At 39.3% G+C, this 12,176-nt stretch overlaps 1 protein-coding gene across 8 annotated transcripts in view; it reads left to right on the top strand.

Annotated features, from left to right (window-relative positions):
• Window positions 1-12,176, top strand: part of PIAS2 (protein inhibitor of activated STAT 2) — a 98,461-nt gene that overhangs the window by 20,228 nt on the left and 66,057 nt on the right. For all 8 annotated transcript variants that reach the window (XR_010662906.1, XM_065932651.1, XM_065932646.1 and 5 more), the window contains exon 2: window positions 10,669-11,143. Coding sequence is in view for 7 of the 8 variants with exons in the window: in XM_065932651.1 (XP_065788723.1) it covers window positions 10,669-11,143 (475 nt within the window). In the remaining variant the exon portion in view is untranslated. The remainder of the gene's footprint in view (window positions 1-10,668; window positions 11,144-12,176) is intronic.

The raw sequence follows: 12,176 nt of genomic DNA, 5'->3' as shown, positions 1-12,176 counted from the left end.
TTGCTAATATGAATGAAAGTGCAATGAAGATTTGTGCATAGTTTTTTTCTTTTTTTGATGTAAGTTTTCACTTCTCTGGGGTAAATGCTCAGGAGTGCAGTTGTTGAGTTGTATGATTGTTGTGTATATAGGTTTTTTTAAGAACTTAGCAAGCTGTTTTCCAGAGGGGCTGTTCCATTTTACATCCCTTCAAGCAATGTATGGAATGATCCAGCTTCTCGAGAGCCTCCTTGCCAGCATTTGGTATATCACTGCTTTTGATTTTAGCCATTCTGGTGATACCTTAGGTTTTAGTTTGCACTCCCCTAATGGCTTGCCTGGAGAATCCCACGGACAGAGGAGCCTGGTTGGCTACAGTCCACGGGGTCGCAGAGTCGGACACGACTGAGCGACTTCACTTCACTTTCACAATGCCTAATGATGGGGGCTTCCCTGGTGGCTCAGGTGGTAAAGTGTCTGCCTGCAATGTGAGAGACCTGGGTTTCAGGAAGATCCTCTGGAGAAGGAAATGGCAGCCCACTCCAGTACTCTTGCCTGGAAAATTCCATGGACGGAGAAACCTGGTAGGCTACAGTCCATGGGGTCACATAGAGTTGGACACGACTGAGCGACTTCACTTGGTGGCTAATGATACTGATAGTTTCGTTTGCTTATTTCCCATCTCTGTATCCTGTTGGCGCAATGTCTCTTCATGTCTTTTGTCCTTTTTTCTAATTGGATTTTTTTAAATTAATTAATTTGTTATTTATTTGTTTTTGGCCATGCTGGATCATCGTCGTTGCACTCGGGCTTTCTCTGATTGCTGTGAGGGGCCCCTCTCTAGCTCTGCCGCTGCGGGCTTCTCCGACTGCAGCGGCCTCTCTCGTTGTGGAGCAAGGGCTCTAGAGCGCGGGCTCGGATTGTGGTGCCTCGGCTTAGTTACCCCCTGGCATGTGGAATCTTCTTGGACCGGAGATTGAACCTGTGTCCCATGCAATCGGCAGGTGAATTCTCAACCACTGGACCACCAGGGAATCCCTCCTATTGGGTTTTGAGAGTTCTAGATATATTCTAGATACTAGTTCTTTTTGGATACAGATATTTTCTCCAAGGCTGTTGGTTGTTTTCAGCCTTTTAACAGAATCATGGAAGAGCATAAGTTTTTAATTTTGATGAAGTTCAGTATATTATTTTTATTCTTTTTGTGATTCTTCCTCAGTGTCAAGTCTAAGAACTCTTTGCTTAGCCGTAGATCTTGATTATTTTCTTCTAAGTTTCCCCCCCCCCCCCCCGTAAGTTTTATAGCTGTATCCTAATACTTATGTGTATGACCCATTTGGAGTTACTTTTTGTATAAAATGTGAGACTTGGGTAGTTCATATTTTGGTCTATGGCGATGCAGTTGCTCCAGCATCATTTGTTGAGAGGCTGTCTTTTCTCCGTTGAGTTACTCTTGCACCTGCGTCAGAAGCTATTTGGGTGTATTTGTGTAGCTCTGTTCCTGCATTCTCTGTTCTGTACCACTGACCTCTACTTCTCCCTCTCTGCCCATCCTCCAGTCCTGAATACTAAGCTGAATTATGAAGTGGGATAGACAGATTCCTCTCTCTCTGATTTTCTGATTTTCAAAATTGTTTTAACTCTTCTAGTTCCTTTGCCTTTCCATACACATTTTAGAATAGCCTCATGTATATCTATAAAACATGGTGAGATTGGATTTTGGTGAGATCTGGGTAGGAATTGTGTTAAATCTGTGTCTTGACAAAGGGAAAATTGATTTTGTTGTTTTGTTGCCTGTTCCAGTGCCCAAGGGATCCGTTTCTTTAGCACTTTTTAGACTTCTTTCATTATTAGTGTTTTGTAGTTTACAGCATACAAGACCTGTATGTGTTTTGTTATATTTTTGAATATACATATTTTCATTTTCTTTGGAGTGATTATAAATAGTATTGTGTGTTTTACTTATTTCTACATGTTCTTTGTTAGTATATAGAGATGCGATTGTATTTGTGTGTTGGCTTTTGTATCCTGTGACCTTGCTGGACTCAGTTATTAAATATCTCTCTCTCTCTTTTTTAACAGTTCAAAAAAATTTTTTTCTCACTTATTTGTTTGGCTGTGTCCAGTCTCAGCAGTGGCACTCGGGGTCTTTCGCAGCGGCGCACAGGCTCTCTAGTTGCAGCTAGTGCATGTGGGCTTAGCAGTTGTCACTTGTGGGCTTGGTTGCTCCCTGTCGTGTGGGATCTTAGTTCCGTGACCAGGGATTGAACCTGTGTCCCTGCATTGTAGGGGGGATTCTTAACCACTGGAACCACGAGAGAAATCCCCAGTTATTAATTCTAGTAATTGTTTTGCAAACTCTTTGGGATCTGCCAGTATAGGCAGCTTTATTTTTTTCTTTCAATCACTCTGTCTTTTCTTTGGTCATCTTATTCCACTTGCTAGGATTTCCAGCACATCCTTGCCTCATTCCCAGTCTTTGGGAGAAGCATTCATTTTTTTCACCATGAACTATAGTTGTTTTTGTAGGTGCTTTTTGTCAAGGTGAGGTGGTTCTCCTGTATTACTCTTTTTCTGAGAATTTTTATCATGAGTGGTTGTTGAATTTGCCACATGCTTTTTTTTCTTCATTGATGCATGTATTTATACATACATACATACACACACACACATAATCATATGATTTTACTTAAGTGTTAACATGGTGTACTTCAGTGATTTCAGACATTGAGCCAACTTTGACTGGAGTAGACACTTCACTTGGTCTTGGTATTCTTTTTATATATTGCTAAAGTCTGTTTGCTAATACTCGAAGATTTTAGCATCTACAGTTGTGAAGGATGTTGGTTTTACTTTCATTTTTTGTAGTGATTTTGTTTGGTTTTGGTATCAGGCTATTACTAGCTTCATAAAATAAATTTGGGTATCTTTCATATTCTGTTTTCCAGAAGATATTATGTTGAATTGGTACTGATTCTTATTTAAATGTTGAGTGGAATTCTCTGGTAAAATGATATGGGTGTGGTAGTTTTTTTTTTTTTTTTTTAATTTTAAAATTAAAAGCTAAATTTCCTAATTAGATGGAGTATTCAAATTATCTATTTCATATTGGGTGAATTTTGGTAGTTTGATTTTTCAAGGAATTGATCCACTTCAACTCAGTTGACAAATTCATGTGTGTTGCGTTGTTCTTAGTATTCCCATATTTTTGATGCTGTGATTTCTGTAGTGATATCCTTAATGGCTATTTTAATTGGAAAATATTTCATTTTTATTTGTTGGGATTATTGATATTTATTTCTACACTTTCATTTTGAGCATCTTACTTTTTCTGCATTTTTGTTTCCTCATCTATTTTCTTGCTGTCTTTTGGGTTTTTTCCCCCTCCCATGTGTTTCATGTTTTCTCCATTTTACTAGCTGTGAAATTCGTTTTTTTTTTTTTTTTGCTTTCTCACAAACTCTTGAAGTGTAATTAAATTTTCTCTTGAAACTCTAATATATATATAAATCTAAAATTACTGTATTTTTCTTCCTTTGCTGTAGAATGCTTTAAACTGCTTACTACCTCTACCAACTTTGAGGCATGCCATTTTGCCCAGTACTTTCGTCTTTTCTCAGCCTCACAAATTTCATATTATCATTTTATCCAGTAAATGTTTGTTTAGGCTATTTCCCTTCCTCCCCAGGTTTGTCAGTTTCTCTGCTCCTTATTCCGCTCTCATAATGCTCATTCTTTTAGATGACTCTGAGCCTTGGTGGGCTTTTACTTTCTGTTCAATATGTTAGGTATGCTCTTCTCAGGATTTTGGCATCTGCTGTGTTCTGTGCCTTGGAATGCTTTTCGTCTGATACCATTGGTTGCTTTATTACTTGTTCAGTCACTTTCTCAGGCAAATCTTCCTTTAAAATGACAAATTCTCTACCTCTTCACTTCATTTCCCTTTTCCTCTATTTTTGTCCATATTACTCATCACCACATGTCATATTTGTATTTTATTTCTTTGTTGTAAGTTTGATCTGTCCAAATTTGCTGAAATTTTACTATATTTATAACTGAAGTTGGGGGGAATTGACATCTTTTCAGCATTTTCTGTTTTTATCTAGTTGTTGTTCAGTCGCTCAGTCGTGTCTGACTCTTTGCAGCCTCCGTGGACTGCAGCCTGCCAGGCTTCCTTGTCCTTCACTGTCTCCCGGAGTTTGCTCAAACTCATGTCCATTAAGTCAGTGATGCCATCCAACTGCCTCATCCTCTGTCACCACCTTTCCTCCTGCCTTTAATCTTTTCCCAGCATCAGGGTCTTTTCCAATCAGTCTGCTGTTCATGTCAGGTGGCCAGAATATTGGAGCTTCAGCATCTGTCCTTCCAGTGTATATTCAGGGTTGATTTCCTTTAGGATTGATTGGTTTCACCTCCTTGCTGTCCAAGGGACTGTCAAGAGTCTTCTCCAGCACCACAGTCCAAAAGCATCAATTCCTCAGGACTTAACTTTCTTTATGGTCCAGCTCACATCTGTACATGACTAGTGTGTCATGTCAAACCATGGCTTCAACTGTATGGACCTTTGTTGGCAGAGTGATGTCTCTTGTTTTTTAATATGCTCTCTAGGTTTGTCATAGCTTTTCTTCCAAGCAGCATGCTTCTTGTAACTTCATGGCTGCAGTCACCGTTGACAGTGACTTTGGAGCTCAGGAAAATAGTCTGTCACTGTTTCCATTGTTTTCCCACCTATTTGCCATGAAGTGATGGGACCGGATGCCATGATTTTAGTGTTTTGAATGTTGAGTCTTAAGTCGGCTTTTTCACTCTCCTCTTTCACTTTCAAGAGGCTCTTCAGTTCCTCTTTGCTTCCTGCCATAAGGGTGGGTTGTAAAGCAGCAGAGACAACTCACAGCATCAACAATGCCTTTGATCCAAGAACTGCTAATGGATGGTGCAGTGATGATTCAGCAAGTTTCACAAAGGAAACAAGAGCCTTGAAGTTGAGGACTGCAGTGGCCAGCCGTTATAAGTTGACAATGACCAGCTGAGAGCAGTCCTCGAAGCTGATCCTCTTACAACTACACAAGAAGTTGCCGAAGAACTCGGCATTGACCATTCTGTGGTGGTTCAGCATTTGAAGCGAACCAGAAAGGTGGAAAAGCTCATTAAGTGGGTGCCTCATGGACTGACCACAAATCAGAAGAAGTCATCATTTTGAACTGTCATCTTCTCTTATTCTACTGAGAAACAACGAACCGTTTCTCAGTTGGACTGTGACGTGCAATGGAAAGTGGATTTTGTACGACAATTGGTGATGTCCAGCTCAGTGGTTGGACCAAGTAGAAACCCAAAGCACTTCCCGAAACCAAACTTGTACCTAAAAAAGGTCCTGGTCACTGTCTGGTGGTCTGCTGCCAGTCTGATCCTCTACAGCTTTCTGAATCCCAGTGAAACCATTACATCTGAGAAGTGTGCTCAGCAAATTGATGAGATGTGCCGAAAACTGCAGCTCCTGCAGCCGGCATTGGTCAACAGAATGGGCCCAGTTCTTCTCAATGGCAGTGGACAGCCAACAGTTCAGAAACTTAACGAACTGGGGACCAAGTTTTGCTTCATTCCCTGTATTCACCCGATCTCTCACCAATCTACTATCACTTCTTCAAGCATCTAGACCACTTTTTGCAGACAAAATGTTTCCACAACCAGCAGGAGGCAGAAAATGCTTTCCAAGAGTTCCTCGAATCCTGAAGCATGGATTTTTATGCTACAAGAATAAACATTTCTCGTTGGCAAAAATGTGTTGACTGTAACAATTCCTATTTTGGTTAATAAAGATGTGTTTGAGCCTAGTTATAATGATTTAAAATTCACAGTCCAAACCATTTACTTTTGTATCAACCTAATAGCATTTATCTAGCTAATCATATGCATTTTTTTGAGCCAATAAATCTTTTTGTGTTGTTTTTCTTCTTACCTTATCCATTTTCAGAGTACTAATGAGTTGGTTTCCCAGTGTTTTCTAAAGGAGATCAGTGAGTTTTTTTAAGTATCATTATTTAGAAATGATTTTTCTTATATTTGATGTTTGAATCTGATGCAGTGTTAGTCTTTTTGCTGCTCACATCAGCTTGTCCTGGGCTGTGAGTTGTTTTCTGTGTCCTTCTGACAAGATTTTCAGTAGTCTTTGATAATTTGTTTTCTGGATAGGATGTTCTAGGCATGTCTTGTGTGTTTTCTGCCTCAGACTTGCAGTTAGACATTTCCTCAAGGAGCCTGAGCTTTTTTTTTTTTTTTTTTGGAAATGGTATTTAGACCACAATCTCTTTATCCTAGATTCAAACAAATGACTTTTTCTTTTGGTCTAACTGAGTTTAGAATACTTTCAGATTAATAGAAAACTTGAATAGATTGTGCCATTTACCCCACAACCAGTTTCCCCTTGTCAAGCAAACTTTTTATTATGGAAACATTCTAGGTGACAAAGGTAGAGAATTCTCTGTGTATCCCATACCTTGCAGTTATCAGCTCGGGTCTTTTTTCTTGTTGCCCAGTCGTGTCTGTTTGTGACCTCATGGACTGCAGCTTGCCAGGCCTCCCTGTCCCTCACTATCTCCCGGAGTTTGCCGAAGTTCATGTCCATTGCATGGGTGATGTCATCCAGCCATCTGATTCTCTGACGCCCAGTCTTTCCCAGCATCAGAGACTTTTCCAATGAGTCGGCTGTTCATGTCAGGTGACCAGAATACTGGAGCTTTCATCATCAGTCCTTCCAATGAATATTCAGGGTTGATTTTCTTTTAAGATTAACTGGTTTGATCTCCTTGCTGTCCAAGGGACTCTGAGGTGTCTTCTCCAGCACCACAGTTCGAAGACATCAATTCTTTAGTGCTCTGCCTTCTTTATGGTCCAGCTCTCACAACTGTATGTGACCACTGGGAAGACCAGAGCCTTAACTATATGGACCTTTGTAGGCAGTGTGATGTCTCTGCTTTTCAACACACTCTCTAGGTTTGTCATAGCTTTCCTGCCAAAAGCAATTGTGTATGTCCTCATCTACTCTCCCCAAATGATTTTAACAGAAATTCCGTGTACTTTATAGAACTTCTATCCATAAATATTTCAGTATGTGACTGTAAGGACAGAAGTCATTTTAACCAAGTAATTTATTGAATTTATCTTAAACCATTTTTATTTTCCTAGATTAAATTATATTTGGGTACTTTGAGGCTTTTGTGTCTGTACTCACAGGAAACATTAGTGTGTTACCAAAAGATTCCTTCTCATCTGTCTTGGGAAATGACAGAATAGGTGGTATACTGGGTCCCTGTTTCACCAGGCTTTTCTCTGAAATTTTGGTTGGATGAGTGGACTCGCCTGCTGAAGTTTGAAATACAGTAATATTTTAAAAGTTTGTGTTTTGTGTTTTCTTAAAGTCAGTCCACAAACACTGAGAAATTTCTCTGTCGCGCACACAGCAGTTGTAACTGAAGTATTAGAGGGCAGACTTGGAAGCAGGCAGGATGGACTGGGTAAAGTCCCCTTGAAAAGAAGTGTTATTAAAAAGACTGACATCAGAGGTTGGTGGAAAGCAGTAGCTGAAACCCATTTTTGGTAGTATTCATAGCAGGCTCACTTTACCTGGTGACTGCTGAAATTGGTTGAAGACAGATATTTTTTAAAAAAGGCATAACTTGAAGAAGTAGTGGGATCCAGCGGTGTTTGCCAAGAAACACATATACATAGGAGTTGACTGGTTAAGCTTCTTAGGGGTTATCTTAATAGTAAATGCTAAATAAAGGGAGAGTTTTGTTGTTTTAAACTAGAAATTGATTACCAGAAAGATGGTGTGACTGCCAGTATCCTAAGTCTTGATGCCGGGACCTTCAACTACTGATAGCTGGTGTAAAGCCATCGTCTTTGAGCAAACGCCTGCTGTACATTATTTTGGCAACATTTGCAGGGCAGAGGCTGCCCTGCCTCCTGTTGTTTCCTTGCCCCTCTCCAAACCTGGGGATTTCTGTTTTGCTTCACAATACTGTAATTCTGCATTCTGTCTCTTTATTCATTTTCATTTGTGTATTTACAATAGATGTTAGACCAAGTACGTTAGCATTCTTTGCCAAATAAAGTTCCTATTGAAAATGAATGTTGTGAGACCTCCCAGGAATTCTTTTTTGAGAGTGAAGCTTTAGAATGCCTTGTGGTCTATTTTATCATTTCTGTAAAACAAGTTTCCTTAAAATGAAGAATTACCTGAAAATAAGGGTAAGGAGAGACACCATGAATTCTGAGTTAGCTTGATTTCTTTATAAAGAATCACAGATATCTTATATCTGTAGGACTGTCATTGTTGACTGTTTGTGTTGTTCAGCTATCACTAGTGTTAGTTGTTAGATTTACTGTTTGTGCTATTGTAGTATAAGCAGATTTCAGTTTTTTAAGATTGAGGACTTTGGGAAAGAGGCACTGCATTTCTTGCTTGGGAGGAAACTTCCTGAAAAGCCGTCATAGTCTTTATATGCTTGAAACTGTGACTCTTAACTGGTGTGCCATGAGATAGGCCAGAAATTCTTGTTTTCCATCTTTGTTGTCCTGAGCATAGGAGTTCAGTTCAATTCAGTCGCTCAGTCGTGTCCAACTCTGTGTGATCCCATGGACTGCAGCAGCCAGGCTTCCCTGTCCATCACCAACTCCCAGAGCTTACTCAAACTCACGTCCATCGCATTGGTGATGCCATCCAACCATCTCATCCTCTGTCTCCCCCTTCTCCTTCTGCCTTCAATTTTTCCCAGCATCAGGGTCTTTTCCAATGAGTTGGTTCTTCCCATTAGGTGGCCAAAGCATACGGGTAGGGTAAGATAAATAAAAATCTTCCTTTTAGCCATGGGGGAAGTGAAGCAAATTAAAATATAATGATCATGGTACTTGTGATATATGTTGCTGTTAGAGTTTGATTTAGATCCATACTGTCCAGGGTGGTTGTCCCTCCACCTGTGGCTCCCTAAGCCGCCTCAGTTAGTCCAAACTGAGATGTACTCAAGTGTGAGATCACACTGGGTATTGAAAACTTTGTATGAAAAAAGATCTTGTTGACACTTAAAAAATAAATTATGTTTCAGTTGCAGCCACTTTTTACATGTTGAAATAATGCTTTTGACATATTGGATTAAATAAAGCATATTATCAAAGTAAATTTAAAATGTATTTTAATGTGGTCACCAGATAGTTTCGAATTATATATGTGGTTCCTGTTTCTATTGAATTGTACTGATCAAGAATATAAAGTGTTTGCTGGGATTACAATGTAATATTCTCTGACTTGTACAATTTGAAATTTGGAGACAGAGTATTTGAAGTAGAATTATGATGCAGCGTATACATTCAGATTACTTTGATATATTTAAATTTATTTGCATTTTGGAAAACTGGCAAGTGTTCCTAACAACTCTTTTAAATACCAAGAAGAGTTTTAGCAATTGTTCTTGGGTTATCAGTGACACTTACAAGTGCAAAACAGAGGCATTCTTATGAGTCACTGCCGACTGTAGGTTGGCCCCTGCATACTCACCAGATTGAATAGGCATCCCAGGCAGCTGTAGAGTGTGTATCGCCGAGGAGGAGGGCTGGTCGGCTTCTGAAAGAGCTTTTGGACAGCTCAGGTCTTACTCCTCTTTCCGGGCAGATGATGCTTGTACGGCACAGGTGGAACTGACCCCAGTGTGGTTTTCCTCTGAGTTCAGAATTGACTGAAAATGACGTAAGTGGGTGGGTTTATGACGCAGTAAATGATAGGAAAAATTTACTAGCTTTGTTGAATAAATAAGGTGAAATGTGGAACAGAGCTATTTATAGTCTTCATTTTACACCATAGAGTTCTTGTTTTACATGTGTCAATTTCAGTCATTTTAGGAGTTCGACTGCTGAATAAAGATGATGTGATTTTTATCTTTAGTATTTAAAAAAAAATCCTTATTTTCTTAGTGATTAAGTGAAGTTGCTCAGTCGTGTCCGACTCTTTGCGACACCATGGACTGTAGCCTACCATGCTCCTCCATCCATAGAATTTTCCAGGAAATAGTACTGGAGTGGGTTTCCATTTCCTTCTCCAAGGGATCTTCCCAACCCAGGGATCGAATGCAGGTCTCCCGCATTGCAGGCAGACGCTTTACTGTCTGAGCCACCAGGGAAACCCTGTTGTCCCTTAATATTGGAGTTGGGGTGAAAAATTTATAGGATTTTGGATTACAGTTCTGTCTTGATTTTGTAGATTTTTCCTGCTTAGCATCAGAAACTTTAGACGTACATTGTTGTAGAAACTTAAATTTTTTTGTTTAATTGGTGATAATACTGTAATAAGCATTACACTGTGTATTGTACACTGTGAAAAGGAGTGTTTTCATTGGTTATAGATTTCATAGTCAGACAGTGAAGTGGTCAACAGAAACCAACAGACCATAGATTTCCAAAATTGAGAACAGCAAAACATAATTAAAACCATGATGTGAATGTGATGGCGGGGAAGGGTGGTGATGGTAGAAACAGTTAACAATTGTAAGTGATATGTGAAAATGCTGATTACTAGCACATGCCAGTTGATATTAACAGAATGTTGGAAAAATCTGATTTTACAGTATATTTTAGATAGGGTTTTAATATGTTTGGGGCTGACTATTGGCTTATATCCTTTTTTTTTTTTTTTCCTTTTAGAATATGGTTTCTAGTTTTAGGGTTTCTGAACTCCAAGTGTTACTAGGCTTTGCCGGACGGAATAAAAGTGGACGTAAGCATGACCTCCTGATGAGGGCGTTGCATTTATTGAAGAGTGGCTGCAGCCCTGCGGTTCAGATTAAAATCCGAGAATTGTATAGACGCCGATACCCGCGGACTCTCGAAGGCCTTTCTGATTTATCTGCAATCAAATCCCCGGTTTTCAGTTTGGATGGTGGCTCCTCACCTGTAGAGCCTGACTTGGCTGTGGCTGGGATCCACGCGTTGCCTTCCACTTCAGTCACACCTCACTCCCCGTCCTCTCCTGTTGGTTCTGTGCTGCTTCAAGACACTAAACCCGCGTTTGAGATGCAGCAGCCGTCTCCCCCAATCCCTCCTGTCCATCCTGACGTGCAGTTAAAAAACTTACCCTTTTACGATGTCCTTGATGTTCTCATCAAGCCCACGAGTTTAGGTAAGTTTCTTCTGGACAAGAGAGTAAATAAAGCAAGAGGGCTTCGACTGTTAAGTCATGAATTGCTGTTAATATTATAAAATCAGGGCATTAAAATGCCAAATGCTTAAATGTACAGGTAAAAAGAAATACGGGCAACTATGACAAATCTGGCATAAAACTTAATTCGTTGATCAAATTTCCTTTTTACAGCTTAGAACTCAAATTGCTTCAGTGTGTATACGAGCAGACACAAATCGTATTTATTGCCTGGGATTCTGCCTTTTGATATTTTTGCTGTTTTTACAGAGACTTAGTTTCTGTTCAACATGGCTTTTAAAACTTTTTTTCAAGAAATAAATCTTTTTTACTTAAATTTTTCCTAAAGTGACAGAGTTTGCCACATTTTTTAGCTTTTTGTTTAATAACCCGTGACCGCAGAAAATGTAGTAAATTTTATATTGTTAGACATTGATACATGTGACTCCAACAAATTTTTACCTCGATGACTTCTGTGCTGTAATGGCATAATTTCCTGCTGGCTAATGAAATTATTTACAGAGGTATTTGAATTTGTTGATAAATTGTTTGGGAAAAGACATTTCATAGTTAAGCTGGGAGATCATTTTCCTGTCAATCCTAGGAAAAACACTTTTTTTGTTTCAAGTCATTTGAAAACTCTCTTAAATATATTAATATACTTTTTTCATTTTGTATAGGATTTTACTTGTACATCTTGGTTGAGCTAGAAGGAAGTTTTGAGGTTAATGGGTCAGTATGGTCTGATAGTAGTAGGCTCCTTATGTTGTTTTGTTTAGCACAGCTGAACCAGGCAGGGAGAATAATGTATTTTATCTCTTCATTACATTCATTCTGAAATAAGGACTCTGTATTTGTTCATGTTTTATTGTTTGCACAGTCCTGTGAGCAGAATTATTGCATCATAGAGTGAGGACTCCTGATAACATTGTGCTAGGTTAGTTTCCAGGACAACTGTGCCAGTGTGAATTCCACCAAGTGAGAGACTGTCTCTCACTGCAGTTTTTCTTCCAAC

This window comes from Muntiacus reevesi, chromosome 4 (genome assembly GCF_963930625.1).
Source record: "Muntiacus reevesi chromosome 4, mMunRee1.1, whole genome shotgun sequence".
NCBI classification, from domain to species: domain Eukaryota; kingdom Metazoa; phylum Chordata; class Mammalia; order Artiodactyla; family Cervidae; genus Muntiacus; species Muntiacus reevesi.
Note: the sequence above shows the minus strand (reverse complement) of the source record. Positions and strands in the feature narration are given on the sequence as shown.